This window comes from Ursus arctos, unplaced genomic scaffold, assembly GCF_023065955.2.
Source record: "Ursus arctos isolate Adak ecotype North America unplaced genomic scaffold, UrsArc2.0 scaffold_3, whole genome shotgun sequence".
In the NCBI taxonomy this organism is placed as follows: Eukaryota; Metazoa; Chordata; class Mammalia; order Carnivora; family Ursidae; genus Ursus; species Ursus arctos.
Window position 1 is genome coordinate 36,535,365 of NW_026622985.1, and position 20,276 is coordinate 36,555,640.

The 20,276-nt window shown below is 43.0% G+C and overlaps 1 protein-coding gene across 3 annotated transcripts in view; it reads left to right on the top strand.

The window, feature by feature from the left end:
* Window positions 1–20,276, top strand: part of DYNC1I1 (dynein cytoplasmic 1 intermediate chain 1) — a 295,259-nt gene that overhangs the window by 182,499 nt on the left and 92,484 nt on the right. For all 3 annotated transcript variants that reach the window (XM_026506111.4, XM_026506119.4, XM_044386674.3), the window contains 3 exons: window positions 877–1,039; window positions 3,034–3,133; window positions 11,614–11,739. In XM_026506111.4, coding sequence (XP_026361896.1) covers window positions 877–1,039; window positions 3,034–3,133; window positions 11,614–11,739 — 389 coding nt within the window. The remainder of the gene's footprint in view (window positions 1–876; window positions 1,040–3,033; window positions 3,134–11,613; window positions 11,740–20,276) is intronic.

A 20,276-nucleotide genomic window follows, 5' to 3' on the forward strand; every position in this document is an offset into this window, starting at 1 on the left:
TCTGGGAAATAAATGGAGGGCTTCAGAGGGGAGGGGGTGTGGGAATGGGATAGGCTGGTAATAATTCTTTCGCTATCCTTGTATGTAAGCCTTGCCTCTGAAGGGATAGTCTATGTAACCTACTCAGGACTCCGAGGTGAGCTGACTTTCAGACACCCTGACATACTGCCAGTTACTTAATCTCTCTTTGCCTCATTTTGTATCTTCAAACTTAGTTTAATAAGATTAATCAAGCTAGAAAAAGAAAGGCATAAACATTTTGAGGTGTCTTATAGAAGCATTTATTTGTTCCATGTGTTTGTTTAAAAGCAGAAGATATCTCAGGGCAAAGCGGGTTTGGAAGGACCCGTTTCAGGTTTTGAGCACAACCTGTATGAGAGCTAGTCGGCCTTACCAACTAACCCTCTCAAATAAAATGAAGGTGTCCAGGAGAGCGAGGAAAGATGCTACCCAGATCATATTATAGACAGCTCTGAGTTCTTTCATATCTGCAGCTTTCAGTGGTATCCAATATACATAGTTTTATTCATGTTTCTATTATGTACTCTTTGAGCTGTTTTTCAAGTTCAGTTCGAAAGAAGGGAACATTCAGAACTGGTTGCTAAAAAACACCAATTTATTTTCATTTGTAATCTTTGTCGACTCTTTGAAATAGTAATCCGTCCAGATATGAAATCTCTCTGTAGAATTAGCGGGGAGGCCGCCGGCACAACCCTTCGGTGCGGATTTAGGAGCCGCGTAGACCAGTACTGACAGTGCCTTATTTTGCCGTCTGGTCACTCTTCTGCTAAGTTGTCTCTCTGAAGAGTTGGACTCCTCTTGAAATGTGTTAATTGTCCTTTTCTTCTTTCCTAACAATCTCTTTTACTTAAAAAGCCCCTCCACGAGAGCTGACAGAGGAAGAAAAACAGCAGATCCTTCATTCAGAGGAATTCCTCATCTTTTTTGATCGGACGATCCGGGTAATTGAAAGAGCGCTGGCAGAAGACTCCGACATCTTCTTTGACTACAGCGGTCGAGAGTTAGAGGAAAAAGATGGGTTAGTTTCTTGTGTGCATTAAAAAAATCCAAAAACACTGCAATAAATTATTGTTGATTCTAAATGCACTTATGTATTGACTAGGCAAATCCCAAACCAAACAAATCAGAGGAGGATGAAATTCCAGGGTGGATCTTGCTGAACGGCTTTGACTAAGGGCTTTGGTTATAACTTCTGGCTTAGTGTTTCCCTGTAATTATCATGTGCTTCCGTGAAATGCTTTTGAACTTGATATCTGGGGAACAGTCCAGGTGATAGAGACTGGCAGAGTCACGTACATTGTCCTCTGAGAAAACATTCCTATAAGCAGCAAAGGAGATTTGTGTTCTATCCAGTGGATCTATTTTTGATGTCTAAGCAAACAGGAAGCTGAACAAAATAAACAGGAGATATGGGACCCCCTTCACTGATGTGGGGAACAGCTCGCAGAGACTGCAACCCTTCTCCTCTTTTTGACACCATGAACATATGTGTATATGTCTTGTAGGACACTCATGTGCAGGGATATATTTAAAGATAAAACAAAAACTAATCAATAAAAGTCAATGACCCCCAGTGACTTTCGCTGAGACAGTAACATGTGTATTGTAAAAGGCGGGGGCAGTCCCGCATCATTGGGACACTAGGAGGTACGTTGTGAGCTTTGTAAGAAGTAAATATAGCCAGTTTATAGCCGCAGGTTCCTTTTGGCCAAGAAGGATATGAAAAGGTGAGATCACCTGCCTTATTCATCAGACTTGACTTTTTACTATTTCTAAAATTCAAATACAATTCTCAAAGGACAATGTATTATCAATGAGGGTGCTCAAGGGAACGGAACAGAGGCTCCAAAAGCAGTTTCAAAAGGGGGTTCTGAAAACGTTCTAACCAGTTGGCAGCACCATTAGACTATGTTGAAGAGACAATAATATTTTGAATATACATGTTATGAGATGCTTGAAAAAGCCAGTAGTCTATGGCTCAGTCGATTTTCTGGGTCATTTCCCTCTGGGTGCTTGGCAGTTCCTTGGGTGTGTGTACCTCTTGCCTGAGTTTGCAGTGGCAGATTGGAGGAAGAGTTAATAGGGGGAAAAAGTCCCAAGTGAGCTGATCGGAGCCCAAGTAAATAGTCTGGAGCCAAGTCACCATCTGAACAAGAGCCGTACAAGGCGAGTGATACAGGGTGCAAGTCAGTGGGATGAAGCAAATGAACAGAAGAAAGGTGAAAGTGGAGGAATTCCTGAACTGAAACCCAAGAAATGTAGGCAGCTTTTTATGCAGATCCCAAAGCTGCTGGCGCAGAGCGAGCGTTACTCAGTTTGCACCCAGCCTCATGGAGCAAATGCGTGAGCAGTGCAGAGTTCTTCAAAGGAGGGTTTGTGGCCAGTTGAGTATCAGCCAAGTAGACACTGGCCCCAGTGTTTTCGTAGCCCCAGATGCTGTTTTGGTCTATGTTAAGTATCTGATGCGTGTGGTGAATCCCTCACTCTGCCCTATGCCTGACTCATGGTACAACTTATCACTTGCTGTTGAGCAGGCAGGCAACACGACAGTGAACCAGAAATTATAGGTAAATAGAAACATGCGTATCATCTCTGGTCTAAGGCTAGATAAGTTGATAGTGATATGATATCAAAGAATCTCCAGGTAGGCAGTGCTCCCTTGATAGCTGGGAGATTTCTACGGAACTCTGCTTCAAGATAGAACTTATTAGGTGGAAGAGAATGCTGAAGGGACTGGTCAAGATGAAAACCTGAAAATTACTTGACATTTCATCCCCACGTGGGAGTAACACATGGAAAGCTTTCCTGGGTGAGGTTAGGGAGAGCTTCTCATAAAGAAGACCCCCATTAGTTCATTTATTTATGATCGGCGTTTACTATCTAAACTGAAGCCTTGGCCTCAGGAAGTGTTGCGTGCCATGCTCTGGCCATCTCATTATTTCAAAATGAGCAGCAGAGATAAAGCCCCATTCTGAAGCATTGTATTTGTCTGTGATGTTTGAACCCTCCTAGGGATGTCCAGGCTGGAGCCAACCTTTCTTTCAACCGTCAGTTCTACGACGAGCATTGGTCCAAGCATCGAGTAGTCACTTGTATGGACTGGTCTCTCCAGGTAAGAATTGTTGCTGGGGTGGGACAAACTGGGCTGTGTTCTCACGGCATTTATATTTAAAAAAATGAGAGTTTTTCTCCACTACTTTAGATGGGTCTACTAGCCTACAATTTTATTCTATGCTTTTTGGTTTTCTTTCTCAGTTTACTGAGCTTTCGGTTTAAATTTTGCATGCTGTTATTCATAAGCACTGAGTACTCACCATGTGCTAGGCACCAGACAAGGAGCAGGCCGTCCTGTTTGTAAAATTCCTGTCATGGAGGTCACCAGTGATTCCCCACGCATCAAATCCTTGGCTGTTTTGAAGACTTCATCTGCCCTGACGTCTTTGTCATCTAGCCTAGCTGACGTCCTCATATTCTGAAAACAGTATCCTTCGTTGAATTCCACAGCTCCACTCTCTGCTCGTTCTCACACTTCTCCAAAATTTCTTTTTTCTCTTCCACCGCTGTGGTCCCTGTGGTTGTGCCCTCAACCTCTACTCTTCCTCCCGACATGCTCTTTGTGGAACTTCCATGGATTCAGCCACCACGTGGCAGCCTATTTATATCACCTACCCACCGCCCTCCCAAATTCCACTTTGCACACCAGACAGATCCACTCAGCTGCCTCATAGAATCTGCAATCACTAATTCATAATTTTCACATACCAGAATTTTTTTTCCTACTGCATCCTAAGTTAAAGATATCACAGTATACCCAAGGGCCTAACGCAGAACTTTCATCATCAACATTAGCAACCTTCTCCCACTCATCTCCCAGACCCAAACTGCCGCCAAGACTGTCCATTTCTCCACTCATGTATTTATCACCTTACACCTGTAGTATTGCTAAACTTCTCACTGGTCTTCCTATATCCATGCTTGTTCTTCTGTGGTGTTCCTTCTGGACACCTAGCCAAATAATCTTTCTAAAATGCAAATCTGATCACTCCACTCCCTGGGTTAAAACTCCTTGTTGCCTCTAAGAAAAGAAGTTTATACTCCTTAGTGAGGTATTTTCAGAGTGAAAGTAGGCAAATTTACCAAAAGTCATCTTGCTTAAGAGCCAACTCCACTGCTTGACAGATTACCCAGCACCGAGCAGCTATGTAATGTGCACAAAAGCATACAGCCTAGCTGTGTTGTTGGCCAGAGTTTGAACCCAGGTGGTCTGATCTCCGAGTCCACATTCATAACAGCCATGCTATGTTCCTTCCTGCAATGACAATGACACAACAGCAATGAGGAAAATAGGAATGATAAATTCTGGACATTTACATGGAGCATAGTTCTTGCTTTGTTGCGGTGTATGTTCTTATGGGGAACAATAATCATGGCTAGCTTTTAATTTGTGTTTCTTATGTGCTAAGCACTGTGCCAACTGCTCTGAAGACATCTTCTTTCAGTCTCATAACTCAGAGGAGGTGGCAACCACTACTATCCCCATTGTGCAGTTAAGGAAACTGAACCTCAGAGAAGCTAAGTAACTTGTTAAAAATCGCTCAGATACAGACGTAGTGAAGAGAAGGGCCATATGCACCCCAATGTTCATAGCAGCTCTGTCCACAATAGCTAAATCGTGGAAGGAGCCGAGATGCCCTTCAACAGATGACTGGATTAAGAAGTTGTGGTCCATATATACAATGGAATATTATTCAGCTATCAAAAAGAACGATTTCTCAACATTTGCTGCAACATGGACGGGACTGGAGGAGATAATGCTAAGTGAAATAAGTCAAGCAGAGAAAGACAATTATCATATGGTTTCTCTCATCTATGGAACATAAGAACTAGGAAGATCGGTAGGAGAAGAAAGGGATAAAGAAGGGGGGTAATCAGAAGGGGGAATGAAGCATGAGAGACTATGGACTCTGAGAAACAAACTGAGGGCCTCAGAGAGGAAGAGGGTGGGGGAATGGGATAGGCTGGTGATGGGTAGTAAGGAGGGCACGTATTGCATGGTGCACTGGGTGTTATACGCAACTAATGAATCATCGAACTTTACATCAAAAACCAGGGATGTACTGTATGGTGACTAACATAATATGATAAAAAAAATATTTTAAAAAAATCGCTCAGCTAGGGTATGGTAGTGTGGGTATTTGAACTCAAGTCTTTTTTTAAAGGATTTTATTTATTTATTTGAGACAGATACAGAGAGAGAGAGAGAGCAGGAGCAGAGGGCGAGGCGGAGGGAGAGGGAGAAGCAGACTCCCCGCTGAGCTAGCAGTCGATGTGGGCCTTGATCCCAGGACGCTGGGATCATGACCTGAGCCTAAAGCAGATGCTTAACCGTCTGAGCCACCCAGGCGCCCCTGAACTCAAGTCTCTGGCACTTCAGAGCATATTCTCTTTACCACTGCCTCTCACGAAAGACTTATGAATCTGAACCAAGAGAGGTTATAAGTGCCGAATGGTAGGGGGCAGAAGGCACGAGCTTTCAGAGGTCAGTGGAGGTCGGGATCTGTCTCTGAAACACTGGGATTTAGAGCACTGGCGAGGAGAAGAGCGTGTTCTAGGCAGAGCTGTAAAAAGGATGACGTGAAGAGCCCCATGTAATCCTACTGGAGTACAGGAGAACTGAAGAGGAGGGTAATCCCTCGCAACCGGACTGTCATCAGCCACCAAGTGGGCCAATGTTCTCTCCTCTGGAACCTCCTTTTACATTCAAACAACAGAGCACGCAGTGCCTGATCACGCAGAGACTAATACAAGAGGGCTGGCCCAGCCGCTTCCCGCCAGTGTGTGGGTGGTCTGTGAGCGTGCTCGGGTGTACGCACAGAAATTAGATCCAAGCCTGAGGAAACACTTGGCTCGGCTTGTTCACTTGTTCAGAGTCTGGAAATTACACAGGAACCTTATCTGACACATTTCTCAAAGGCAACTTCTCCTGTGTTCCGGGTCACAGTTGATGAAGCTCCCTGAGCGGTTGGCAGGGCCGCAGTGGGGCCGGTCCCTGCCTGGCCACAGTGTATGAGGGCCATATGGACCATGGATGGATTTGTTTCCACATAGGGTTCTGGTTGATTTGTTTTGTTTTGTTTTGTTTTTTGTTGTTTTGGGGGGGTTTGTTTGGTTTTGTTTTGTGCAAGAACTGAAACTGTAAAGGGCGGAAACTCTGCCATGGAGAGACCGTGGTTCCTTTTCACCACTTTTGAGTAACCTCACCTAGGCTGGAGGGAAGAGGCTTGCAGTTCCGAAAAGCGCATTTTATATGGAGCCCGAGCAAAAGGAATTGGAGGGGCAGCTGGGTGCCTCTGTCAGTTGAGCATGTGGCTCTTGCTCTCGGGGTTGTGAGTTCAAGCCCCACATTGGTCTTGGAGACTACTAAAGAAAGAAAAAAAGAAAAAGGAATTGGAACCTTCAGCTCCTACATCATAACACTTTTATGGGGTTCAAAGGATCAGGCTGTGATTCAATAATATTAAAAAAGAAAAGAAGGAGAGAGACACAGTCTTGGAGTCTTGGAGTGGCATGTGTGTCGAGGGTGTCTACATGAGCGGAACAGAGGGGAGAAAAAGGAAGAAACTAAGGTTTCTGCATAGCTTTGCTTTGGTCTTCTGGGCTTCTCAAGTAAGAACACTTTAACTTTGCAATATTTGCCAAATATCCACCAAATGCTGTTCCCTGGGAGAAACTGAGGCACTCGGGGATTATGTCAGCTTTGTCATTCATTGACATTGTTTAACAGAGTGAGTCAATAATACTATCCACATAGCACATGACAGCTTTCCCAGACCTGCACAAAACCGCACTCATGACCTTACCGACCGTCTAGACTCCTCTCACATGGAAACTGCATCCTCCAACCTTGCAGTCACCCAAGGTACAGAGCTAAGTCATCGTTGATAGTTCATTTAGTTTCCAAATCTGATCTAATTTCCAGTAGTAAGAAGACTCCCGCGGACACCAATTCAAGTCCACTAATGTGGATTTGACCCTGACTTTATGCCACGCCCTCTACTTCTTGCTTATATGAGGAGATGGCTTCATAATTGGTCTTTCTACCTCCAATCTCTATACTGTTGAGTCATCATAAGTATTTTGACCAGAGTAATATTTGTAAAGATTACTTATAAACTCTCACTGTCACCTTGGGCAAGTTGCCTGGCTTCTCTTTTCTTCAGCTTCCTCATTCATAAAATGATGATAATAATACCTAGCTCACATGCTTATTGTATTATATGAGTTAATGTGTTTATGGCAGTAGGACTTAAAAAGCGTCTCGTACACAGAAAGTGCCCAGTAAATATGACATCATGGTGAAAGCAATAGTAGCAGTAGCATTAATAGTTGCTGAATGGAACTCCTACTGTCCCCAGAGGCATTTCCAGCCCTTTCTTCTTGTTTACAGCTTCATATAACCTGCCTCCCGGCCAAATGCTACCAACTGACATCCCCTGAACATGCCCTACACTGCATTAGTTAAGAAAACTTTCCCTCTGGCTAGCGTGAGCAAAAAAGGGGATGTATCGTAGAGGCGCTAGTGCACTTAGGGGAGCCACGGAAAAGATGAAGAACGGGGACTCAGGAAGAGTCCCACATCTGGGCTGCTTGAGGGACCTCACCAGTAGGATGCTGTCATAACTGGACTCATTTGCCAGCCCACAGACTGTCTCAGTTCACAATGGACAATAGCCAGTTCGGAGAATGTGATTTGCTTCAGGTCACGTATCAACCCCACAGTGAACTAATTGTCCCTGGGAAGTTAGATACCTGTGTATTGAGGTAATCTCCAAAGATGGGAGAATCACTGTGAACCAGCCAGATAACCAAGAGAAGTCTCCAGCACTCCTCTTTGTACCCTTGTCCATATTCCCCACTCTCTTCTCTCCTAATAACCTACTGCCTGACAAGGCCCAAAGCATGTCTCATTTCTTCTTAGAAGTCCTTTCCAGTTTCTTTTCCTGCCACATCCCACCCCAGCTAAGGTGCTTCTTTTCTCCTCTGTACTTCTAAGGAACCTTGTTTACTTTTCCACCTTAGCACATATCATGTCCTGCCTTTATGTTTGCATTATAGTTATTCATACCCGGGCCTTACCTGCCTCTGCTTAAGGGTGAGTTCCTAGAGAGCAAAGCACATTATTGTTGACATTCTTGTCCCACATTTCACCTGGCACAATGCCTTACATATGCATCGGAGGCACTGGACACGTGCCACAGTGGACTGGAAAGGTCATGACCTTTGAAGTCAAACAGACTTCAAGTAATGCTCTCACTTCTTTGTTTATTAGCAACATAACGCAGAACAAGTTACTCACCCTGAGACCCTTGGCTTCTTTGTCTGTAGAAATGGGAAAACCACTTCTACTTTAGAGGATTGCAAGGACCAAATGAGTTGATGTAGCACCCCGCTCAGTGTCAGGCACATAACAGGGAATAAAAACATATTGGTTCCTTCCTCTCTGATGGACATCCGATTTTATTTCTCTGTAAGAACAAACAGCTTGAGAGCAGATCTGGTGATTTTCAGGTACAATTCTCTGAGGTTAAAAGTTGGATAATCCAACCTGATGAGTAATTATAAACTTCGTAACTGTTCACATTCCCTTTAAAAGTCACAATTTTAATATTCAAGATTTAAATAATTATTCAGAGATTTACTTTTCACTTGAGAGTAAGGAAATATGACTAGTCACATTCAAACACACAGTAGAAAAAGACATAGAAGGGGAGACTTCGAAGTCAGAAAATCTTGCGTGAGATAGGAGTTAAATCAGTATCTTCAGGATTTATGATGCCAGTTACAGAAATTACACCAAAGGCATTTCCCTGGTATTTTACTAAAACTCTCCCTATTTTCAAAAGGGGTTTTAAAGCCAAATAATTTCAACTATTTTTTTAATGGAAAAAAGAAAAGCTACAAGTGGGAGCCAACGATGAGACCCAGATGTGAAGCTGTGGGATATTATTCCGGACACAGCTGGCTGCTCATTGGCCACTATGGTCGTGGTGTTGATGTTTATAGAGTTGCCTTTCACATGTGACATAAACTTTAGATGGACAGTCTGGAGACTTCTGTGTTTATCTGGATATTAGTGTCTTTGAATGGGCTTTGAATCAAAGGCCTTTCCTAATGGGCTTTTGATTCAGCCAGTGAGGAGTGTTTTCTAATAAAGAATGGTTACTTCCCCTGGTGGCCGCATACATGTGTCTTGTTGTAGGATTATACTTCCTCTGCATCAACCAGCAAGTTGTAATTCCCCGCAGCTTTCTTAAGTTGAGACTGCAGAACAAATGGATAAAGCCACCTACAGAACTCAGGTTTAATCATTTTTTATAGAAAAAAAGTTGATGTTTCAATTTATAAGGGCCATCTTCTGTTAAATATGTATATAGCATAGTGAAAAGGAAGGGAAAAATTAAGTCATCTATGAACAAAGAGTGATATGATCTGCTATAATCCTGATGGTGTTTTTAACAGGGCTGCCTTATGGGAATGCCAGGTAGGAATGGCATTTTCATGAAATGCATTCTAACTCATAAATACCCCTCACAAGATTCCTCCCCAGTTTGTTTAATTACACACCCAGCACAGAGTTCACACAGGGTAAGTAGGTCTTTCTATTCACTTTAGAGTCCTTATTATTTTACTGGTTGTGGTTCTTGCACTTACGCCTTTAATTGTTGGCATTATTTGACAACAAAGGATTAAATCTAAGGTCTTTCTACTGAGTGCAGAGTCACTAAAATAAAAAAGACCATTTGTACTTCAACAGATTTTGACGCAGTTGATTGTGTGCTAGGAGTTATAAGACACTAGATTAAGAAGTTAATAAAAGTAAGTCTCTATGCTCAGAGCGAGCTTACAGACCAGTAAGAGACATAGGTGGGAAACAAAAGCCATAGCACAATTTGACAAGGGTTTTAATGGAGGAACACACGTAATGCTAAGGGAGCCTATGAGAGGGAAGGAGGGGTGTTGGGATTATGTGGAGGATTTGATGCATGAGTTACTGTTAGAAACAACACAGAAGAGGCATTGCAATAAGAGTGAGTATCAAACTCCTGGGCACAGAGGCTGTCCCTACGAGCCTCAGAACTAGCTCCTGAGGCTGGGCTCAGGGTGTGGGGGAAGAGGAGGGAGGGCGGCTGGGAAGAGATTAAGCAGAGGAGCTAGACAATGACAGATCGTGAAGGACCCTATGTGACCTGGGTTTGATCTTGAAAATAAGGACGAGCCGTTAAAGTATTTTGAGCAGAGGAGTGACGTAGCCAAATACGTGTTTTGTAAAGTCACATTGACGAAGGATAGAGAGTGGAGTAGGGGAGGGGTGGGCCTGGCAAGCCTGGCAGCAGGAAGCCATTCAGGAAGCTCTTGCCTTACTTCAGAAGAGAAATTACTTCAGGATACCCTCACCATAAGGATGGAAAGAAATATGCATTTGAAAGGTATTGAGGCAGGAGTATAACACCTTACATGGGGATAAGAAAGAGAAAGGAGTAAAAATGAATGTGGAGTGTCTGGGTTGGGCAGGTAGGTGAATGTTAGTGAAAGGCACCCCAAAAAGGGAACATTAGAAGAGCAAGAGGTTTTTATAGAAGGCAAGAAGCTCATTTTTTTTCCATTTTATTTTTTTAAATTTTTTTTATTTTAATGTTTTTTTATTATATATGTTAGTCACCATACAGTACATCCCTGGTTTCTGATGTAAAGTTCGATGATTCATTAGAAGCTCATTTTTTATTTTTATTTTTTTATTTTTTATTTTTTTTTTAAAGATTTTATTTATTTATTTGACAGAGAGAGAGACAGCCAGCGAGAGAGGGAACACAAGCAGGGGGAGTGGGAGAGGAAGAAGCAGGCTCACAACGGAGGAGCCTGATGTGGGACTCGATCCCAGAACGCCGGGATCACGCCCTGAGCTGAAGGCAGACACTTAACCGCTGTGCCACCCAGGCGCCCCAGAAGCTCATTTTTTAATGCATTGAGCTGTTGTGTCTATGGACCGCTCAGAGAAATCTCCAGTATGCAAAAGGTCTGCAGCTGAGAGAGACATCAAGCCTAGAGATATAGATTTGGACATTGTCAGCATATTAAAGCGTTTTAAAGCCATTGGAGTGGATGAGATCACCCAGGGAGAATGTATGGACAGAGACCAAAAAAAGGGTCAGAATACAGCCCACCACCACCCCCACCCCCCACCCCAGAATATAGGGACTGAAAAGAATGGTCAGGAAGAGAATCAGGAGAGACAGGTATAATGGAAGCCAGTATAGGAGAAAAGAAGAGAGTAAGGCCAAACGTCAGATAATGCAGAGAGGTCCAGTAATGTGCGCTTATGGTAGTTACTGGGGACGCTGGCAAGCCCAGTGGAACACTGGAAGCAGAAACCAGATTGCATAGGTTGAAGCTGTAGTTGGTATTAAGGATGCCACAACTTCAAAAGAAAGTACCATTTAAATGATGTCATAGAGCATCTGTCTGTAGGAATAAGGACGTTTTCTTTGTGTCAGCAACTTGACATAATTCATCCTTGTGACCTCTTCCATCCAGTACCCTGAGCTGATGGTCGCTTCCTACAACAACAACGAGGACGCTCCCCATGAACCAGATGGCGTGGCCTTGGTTTGGAACATGAAGTTTAAGAAAACCACACCAGAGTACGTCTTCCACTGTCAGGTAGGAGTCAACAGAGTAAAAATAACTTAGGTCTCCTACTAGACCAAATATAGTTCATGCTGCCTGCATCTCTCTGTCTGGCGTGGAGAGGAAGAGCCGAGGTTAAAAATGGAATTGTTGACGATTTTGGAAAATTCCCCCACAGTAACCTAATGTTTGGGGAAAGTGGCAACTCTCTCCAAACGGTTAGAAAGCCCAGTGGGGGGCTGTGTGTCATTTTCTATTTAAAGCAGCCTCCCCGAGGATGAGTTTATAAAGACCTCGCACTTGTGAAGAAATCCTGGTGTACCACTTCCTCTGCTTCGCAGCAACATATGCTCGCCCACCCACGTGGACATCCTCAGAGCACTACCGTTTCCAGCTTCCTCCTCTCTCTGAGATGGAGTTCAGTGGAACATTGCCAAGTTTACGGGTGCCATCTTGCTTTCGTAGCTGGTGTAGGCGAATACTTATCATGAATCTTTTCTGAATTGTTGAGAAATATAGATGCTGTTTTCAGTTTGCAAGTGTGAAGATCATTTTAAACAGTTTTGGGTATTTTACTCCACGTGTCTCTTGACACATTTGTCTTCTTTTCTATCCAACATAATACAGGCTGAAATGCATTTTACACTTGTACACATTCAGCTTTGCTCTGTTGCCATGGCTGTGCCTAAATAATAGGCCTCAGCAGTGGCCAATACACCAACCCCTTTATTAATGTCCCTATCCTGTGATTATGCATAGGAAAATGCAAAACAAACATTCCAGCTCAAAGTTTCAGTTCCTCAAACATTACGATTCAGAGGTGGAGTGGCAGATTACTCCGAATACACATGCATTGGCTGAAGAGGGTGGCTAGACCTGTTGATATTTGGAAGCCTAGTGACATTTTATATCTAAGAGCCGAGTATCATTTTGAACTAAAATATGTTTAGACTTTAGGACATTATCAGATATAATTCGGGGAACAGCAGCTGCTGGAAGAAAAGTCCCAGCTTCAACCTGATTGAGTAACCTCTAACTCTGGCCATGTTTTTCTAATTTACTATCTTAAAAACAACAAGAAATCTAGGTCTGCATAGTAAATAACCTTTATTTTTTGAACCTTTGAAATAAGAGTTTTTTCTTTCTTTTTTTTTTAAGATTATCAAATTTGTCAGTTTGATATGCTCTCTCTGTAAACAGAGAAGCACAAAATCCTCATTTTGTTCAGCTTTAAGAGGTTTGCCAAATTACCAGGAAAATACTAAAAGCGTTGTGGGATAAGCAGAAGCACATTTTTGAAAAACAGGGCCACCTAAACTATTTCGATATTACAAAAAGCACATCTTGATTTATAAAATTAGAAGAGGTTAACATTTTATTGTTTTGGTCAATGCATGTGTTTATCACAATTAATTTTCTAAATTATATTAACTATCAGTAGCCTGTGACCATAACAATTTGGTAAAATGCTTAATATTCACAGCATTGCATAGTAAACAGGTCAATAGGCGCCTAATGATGCTGAATGAAGAAGCAGACTTCCAAGGTCTTTGGAATTTACTGGAATTTTAAAATTACCTATATTGTCACACAATGGTTAATACCAGTATTGATTGAAAGGAGCATCTTCTCTTTCCTGTCCTGGTAGCTTTGGGATCATTTACTGAAAATTTCACCAACACATTTAATTTCATAATTAGTTTCTCCCTTAAATGATCCAGTATATGTATTTTAGGAGAAAACTATCTCCTGATTTCAAGAAAGAGAGAGAGAGAAGGAGAGAAAGAGGGAAGGAGGGAGGGAGAGAAGGAGGGAAGGAAGGAGGGAGGGAGGGAGGGGGAAGGGAGAAAGGGAAGAAGGAAGAAAGGAAAGAAGGAAGGAAGGAAGGAAGAAAGAAAGTCAAGTCAGAAGTACACTCAGTATCCACCCAAAAGACGCTGACTAAAGTATCTCCGCATCCCTCAAGTCCCTACTATTACCTTCACTTCTGGTGACCAGAAGCAGGTGGGGGTTCTAAACTCGGCCTCGCATTCTCACTGGGAGAAAAGTGAGGATTCTTTTTTTTTTTTTTTATTTTCATCACACAACTTTATTTTATTTTTTTATAATAATATTTTTTTATTATATATGTTAGTCACCATACAGTACATCCCTGGTTTTTTATGTAAAGTTTGATGATTCATTAGTTGCGTATAACACCCAGTGCACCATGCAATACGTGCCCTCCTTACTACCCATCACCAGCCTATCCCATTCCCCCACCCCCCTCCCCTCTGAAGCCCTCAGTTTGTTTCCCAGAGTCCATAGTCTCTCATGTTTCATTCCCCCTTCTGATTACCCCCCCTTTCTTTATCCCTTTCTTCCCCTACCAATCATCCTAGTTCTTATGTTCCATAGATGAGAGAAATCATATGATAATTTTCTTTCTCTGCTTGACTTATTTCACTTAGCATTATCTCCTCCAGTGCCGTCCATGTTGCAGCAAATGTTGAGAACTCGTTCTTTCTGATAGCTGAGTAATATTCCATTGTATATATGGACCACAACTTCTTAATCCAGTCACCTGTTGAAGGGCATCTCGGTTCCTTCCACGCTTTGGCTATTGTGGACAAGGCTGCTATGAACATTGGGTTGCGTATGGCCCTTCTCTTCACTACGTCTGTATCTTTGGGGTAAATACCCAGTATTGCAATGGCTGGATCATAGGGTAGTGAGGATTCTAATACTTTTAAACTTTGGGTTTGATTAAATAACATGTGCAAAACATGTGAAGACTCTGATATTCTGGGCATCAAAGAAAAGCTGCAGAACTTAACCACACACATTTAAAGACACTGAGAATCATGGTTGTGCTACTCAGATAGAAATGGTAAATAGTTCATATAAATGACCCTTCATACTCCGTGAAAGCCACATTTATAAAATCTTAGGAAAACCTAAATGCTGAATACCACTACAGTACTTCATTTCTGTTATTTAATTATTTCTCTTAAATTGACCTAAGTGTAGGGGATAGAATGTATCACCAGCTTCAGAAAGGTGAAAGAAAAAGAGCCTTTGATCCCTCTCCTGAGAGGAGGAAAAGGAAGAAATGGGCATAGCAGAAGTCATTACAAAGCCCTTCTGAGGATCCTTGGTGTATTAGTCAAACTTCTCCAGAGAAACAGAATCAATAGGAGAAAGATAGATAGACAGACAGAGACAGACACAGAGACAGAGATCTAGAATTGATACTTCTTCAGGAAACTGGTCTTTGCTCTAAGGCAAACTGATTGGATGAGCCCCACCCACATTATGGAGCATAATCTACTTTACTCAAAGTCTCCTGGTTTCAATGTAAATGACATTTAAAAAATACCTTCACACCCACATTTAGGCTTGTATTTGACCAAAAGCCCAGGTAGCATAGCCTAGCCAAGTTGACACATAAAATTAACCACCGTACCTGAATTTCACCTCAGAGCAATCCAGGAAACCGGTATCTGTAATAACTCCTGAAGTCTAACTCCTGATTACTTTTGGCTAGTAAGCAAATAGACCTAGAAAGATCAACTCTGAAAGTATTAGACTTTAAGTGAATGGGAGCTTTCCTAAGAGGTGAGAAAAAAATAGTAATTTGAGGACGTGGAGAATGTGTCTGTGGCATTAAATTTATGGAAAAGAAAAGATACTAACGTATATTAGGATCTACTCTTTACGTTCATTGTCATAACCCCTGTTACCCCCCAGGCGAGAAGCTGCAGCTTCCGAGACGTCATGAAACTAGGGCAGGTGTCAGTGAATAGCAAAGCCAAGTCTGAAGTCAGCTCTTTTTTACTCCAAAGTGCGCCTGTTGCGTCATACGGCATTAGCAGACGATTCAGCCAGGTAACACTCTAGGTGTGCGGCACAGGGGACGGTGACTAGAGAAGAAATGGAGCACAGCTGTGTTCTCCGTCTTCGCTGATCGTGGCAGCCACCTAGATGGCTTGAAGAACTATTGACACCTGCATTCTGTGGGCAGAGATTCTAATTTCACTGGTCTGGGGTCCAGCCTGAGCATTTTTAAAATCTCCCAGGTTGCGGTGGTACAGTCGGTTGAGCGCCTTGGTTTTGGCTCAGGCATGATCTCAGTGTCATGAGATCGAACCCCCTGTCAGACTCCGCACTCAGCGCAGAGTCTGCTTGACTCTCTCTCTCTCTCTCTGACCCTCTGCCCCCACACGCACTCTCTCTCTCTCTCTCTCTCTCTCTCTCAAGCAAATAAACACATCTTTTTTTTTTTAAAGTAAAAGTGCCCAGGTCATTTAAATATGCAGTAATAGTTGAAACCACCAAGATATAGAGGAGAGATGAAGAAAGGGGATGATAAGCTGACAAAACTCGTCAGCCTCTTTATTTTAAAGTGTGGGACTTTTCTTCCTTACCCCACACGTCCCCTTTTCCTCTTTGGCCCAAACTAGGGTGCTGTTTCTTGCCTTTATTTCTCTGATGCTGATCTCCTACCTGACTCAAACTGGGAAATTTCCTAACCAACTCCCCTGCCCCTTCCCACTTCCCCACCCCCACCCCCAGACACGGGCTCGCCTCCTTAGTTTGCACATGCACTCGCCTCCGTGGGGAATGATCAGAAGGAAAGAGCTCAAGACCACGTTGGACATGACACGAGAAGAATGTGAATTGGAGGGTACCATTTCTTTTGGGATAGGGATACACCTTGCTATAGTGGATATCTATGAATTTAGGATAAAAGCCAGATCATATCCATGGCTCCCAAAAGAAAACCTAAGTGCTCTAAATACCGAGTATGGCTGAGCTAGTGGGAGACCAAACCCGGGGTTACTTGGGCAGCCAGGGAAGTCACAGATGAGTTAGTGGTTGGCCGCTGGGGATAATAAGAGCAGTTTGGTTACCGTGCCCTGAACCCAAATAATTACCGTGGTAACTCCATTGGTCTGTATTTTACATTTTCCTAGCACTTCCGCCTTCATGGTCTCATTGATCCTCACAACAGAGAAGCCGCAAAGATATTATTCTCTTTGTTGTACTTGAAGTGTTCGGGGCTCGTGGGCAGTAGAACCAGTCCTGGAACCAAGGCCCCTTCTACCGGTGACATTGTGCCATTGGCCAGGCCACATTCCACTGTGATGGGGCGATGTGGGGCTTGAGACCAAAGGCTATGCAGTCCCTTCCAGGTGTATTTTTGGCAGCTGCCAGTGTATGAGGTTGGTTAGACAGTCCTAGAACTGGCTCTCCTTACCATCTTTTAAACCTAAAGGGGAATTTGGAGAGCCCACCGAATTACAGTCAATACCTGAGATAAAACCAAAACCCCTACTCACAGAAGTATCCATTTTCTTCTCTGTCCTTTGATCTTTGGTCAAGTTTATTTACTACAACCTCGCCCTTCTAGACACTATCTCGCTGAAATCAGGTAGTATGAATGTGCTTCCATAGTCTCGTGTGATGTTCTGATAATTTTGAAATTACAGTTTGCTTCATAGGAAAGAGTGTGGATAAGGAAAAACCATGGGTGCCTTAGGATGCTTGTACTGGGACCCTTTCAGAATACTGCATTAGCTATCCATTTCTTGCTGATCTTTCTGGATTGTTGATATTCTTGAGAAAAACATCATTGCAAACCAATCCGATGGCTCAGAAAAACATCATGCCAGGCACTAGAAAGCAAATGCACAAGACACAGACCCCAGTTCAGTGTTCTTCTGCAAAGACTGACAGGCTTTTAGCCTCATCATAAAAAGATTGTGGTGGGAAGGCTCGTCTCTCCCTGTTAAGAATAGCAAGGCCAAATACCTTTTACTTCCCTGGGCAGTTTCATGTCTTTGCTAAACTGAATTCTTAGTGTGGGCTCTGGTCCTGCATTTTTTATTTTCATTTCTGTAAGAGCTGTCCATACTTGGAAAATATCGGTGGCCTGTGCATAGAAATCAGCCCGTCAGCCCCACCGCACAGTCTGGCACGGCTCCTGCCATCTTCCGTAGTGGCCGCCGCACACTGTCATTAGATTATGCATTGTGACCACCCTGCAGTGCTTACCCTGGTGTGGTCTTTCTCTTTCAAATGGAATGAATAGAATCAGAAATATAGATCTTAGAATTATCTGCACTGAGGTAAGTGGAAAAGCTATATTTAGAGGCTTGGCTTGGTCAGAGGTTTTTATTTTTGCTTTTATTTTTTCCTGATTTGGTTTCTTTGTTCTTAGCATTCTCTTTTAAAGATTATTTGACAATGCCCTGAAACTGACAAGGACCTAAAACCCTCCTTATTTCAGAAGGAAAGCAGAATGTGGAGTGATACTAACTTCATTGTACCGGTGTTTAAAATCCTCAGTTAACTTTCTTCCTATGGGTGGTTTCTCTTCTCATTAAGATTCTATAAAGGGTACCGATGAGTTTGCAACTCCTGGCTTTCACCAGGAGTTGGTTTGGTTCTGGGCAAAGCTCCCACTGACCCCCTTGAAGAACGATGGTAACTCAGGAGGGAATGTGGGCTGGTGGTTAGGAGGGGGATGGAAAGTCAGGACTCAGAGCGTGGCTTCTAGCTGCCCACAGACTACTGAGTCACCTGGGGGAGTAGCTGAGGCTTTGTTGTCTTGTTATGGAAAAGAGACTTCCTGCCATCTCAGTGGAACTAGTCGGTTTATTGCAATGAACTTGATTTCTTCTCCCATCAATTTTTGTTTCTCCCCCCACACACAGCCCAGATTGTGGTCCATAATCCTAATCAACAAAATAGCTAGGGACACGAAAATATAAATTAATTTAAATGCATTTTCCAAGGAGTATTATGACCAGAGAAGTGTGAGAATTTGACTTAGGAATTTTCATTTTCTTAAAGGAAGGGTAACTTTCAGATGGCCTGACTGATTAAAAAAAAAGAGAGAGAGAGAGAAGAAAAGAAAAAAAAGAAAAGAGAAGAAAGGCATTTTCTATGTTTTTCTGTTGAATGTAGCAAGGAGCGGTTATTCAGTAGAAGTCAAAAAGAGGAGGATTGTGAAAATTAATAACGGGAAACCTCACTACAATGGAGTCAGGAGGTTCTGGCAGGGGGAGCTCTCACACCCCACTGCCCCTAGTCGGTTGCAGACCCAACAGGAAGAGAGGGGCTTGACCTTGCACATGGATACTGCTCTACTTCCTCAGCCGGAGGAAGAAGAACTTTCCTCATTCCCCCCCAGGCAACAGCTCAGCCAATGAAAAAACCACCGTACTTGGAACTCCCAGGTTACTCCAGTGGACTTGAGTCCATAACAGCCTTCTAACTTACCCCTTTTCCCCTTAAAAAGCATGCCTCTCCTCCCCGCCCTGACTTGCCTATGGTTTGGCTGCAGCTTGTCTGTCTTGGATTGCAATTCTCTTTTAGTCCTGAAAAAACCCATACTTTGCTGGTAAAGGTCACTGGCAGCTTTTACTTTAAAGGTTAACAGAATGAAGGATTAGAAAGTTCTTTGACAACTAGGGCTACATATTCAAAGGGAGTACCTGGGGTGGCCCAAAATCGAAGGATATGATAGGTGCTTAGTAATTAGAGAACGAAGTTCATGGACAAAGAACATGCTGATGAATGTAAGGAAAACCCAGTTTTCCTTGCGATGATGAATGTACTGCAGGCTGGAGACACCCAGAAGAGGACACCTCAACCACTGTCGTGTAGCTTGCGATCCACTCTTCGAAGGAGACAGTTGGGGAAAACCAAAGAATATATGTGATGTAAATGTAAAATTAAGCTCTTACATAAAAGATACAGAATGTATGGATTGGACAAGAGGAACAGCAGCACAGCAGCTCTTTTGTGCCTTTAGGAAAAGGCATAAGGGAGTTTACGTGTACATGCTGCAATGAAATATGGACATTCGGAAATGCTTCTTTTATGCCGATTGAGTATGACTGGTCCAATGATTGAGGCTTGAGCTAGACACTGATTCTTACTAAGTCAAAAGAAGCAGGAGCTTCCTTTTCTCTTTTGGCCCAGGAAGCTGGGAGCAGAGAAAATGCCTTGCCAGCTCTCGTTCTTTATCTGGCCTCTTTCTGGAATCTTCTCCCCTGAAAAGTAGCAGAGGCAGAATTGATCATTGGAATTCATCTAGAGAAATTAGAATTATCAGCAGGACTATAGCAGACAGGCTGCATCACAGACAGTTCATTATCTGAAAATAGCAGTGGAGGAGACCGTACACCCTACGAGTGACCGGGGGAGCTAGTTGATGTGGAGGGTACCATGAGAATACACCTTAGAACAAATCATTTTTAATCTCTTTGTCTTCTCGTCTCATATTGCAAGTGATCAAGCTTAAGTTTAATATTATTACAAACCCGGAGACTTCCCAGCATTTGCTCTGCCCCATTCAAGTGCACATATTACTGAAGTCACGGGACCCCAACACTGAGGATTTTATTCCGTTCCCTAAGTGCCCTTCCTTCCTTTCCCATGCGCTGTACTAAAGCTGTCTGAACCGGGCTCTCTCCAGTTGTGCTTCATCCAGGAATTGCCCCAGGAATTACTGACGCTATGCAAAGAAAGCCAGGTGGCAATATAAGCAAGTTTTGTAGCCTGTCCCTATCCTCATCCTC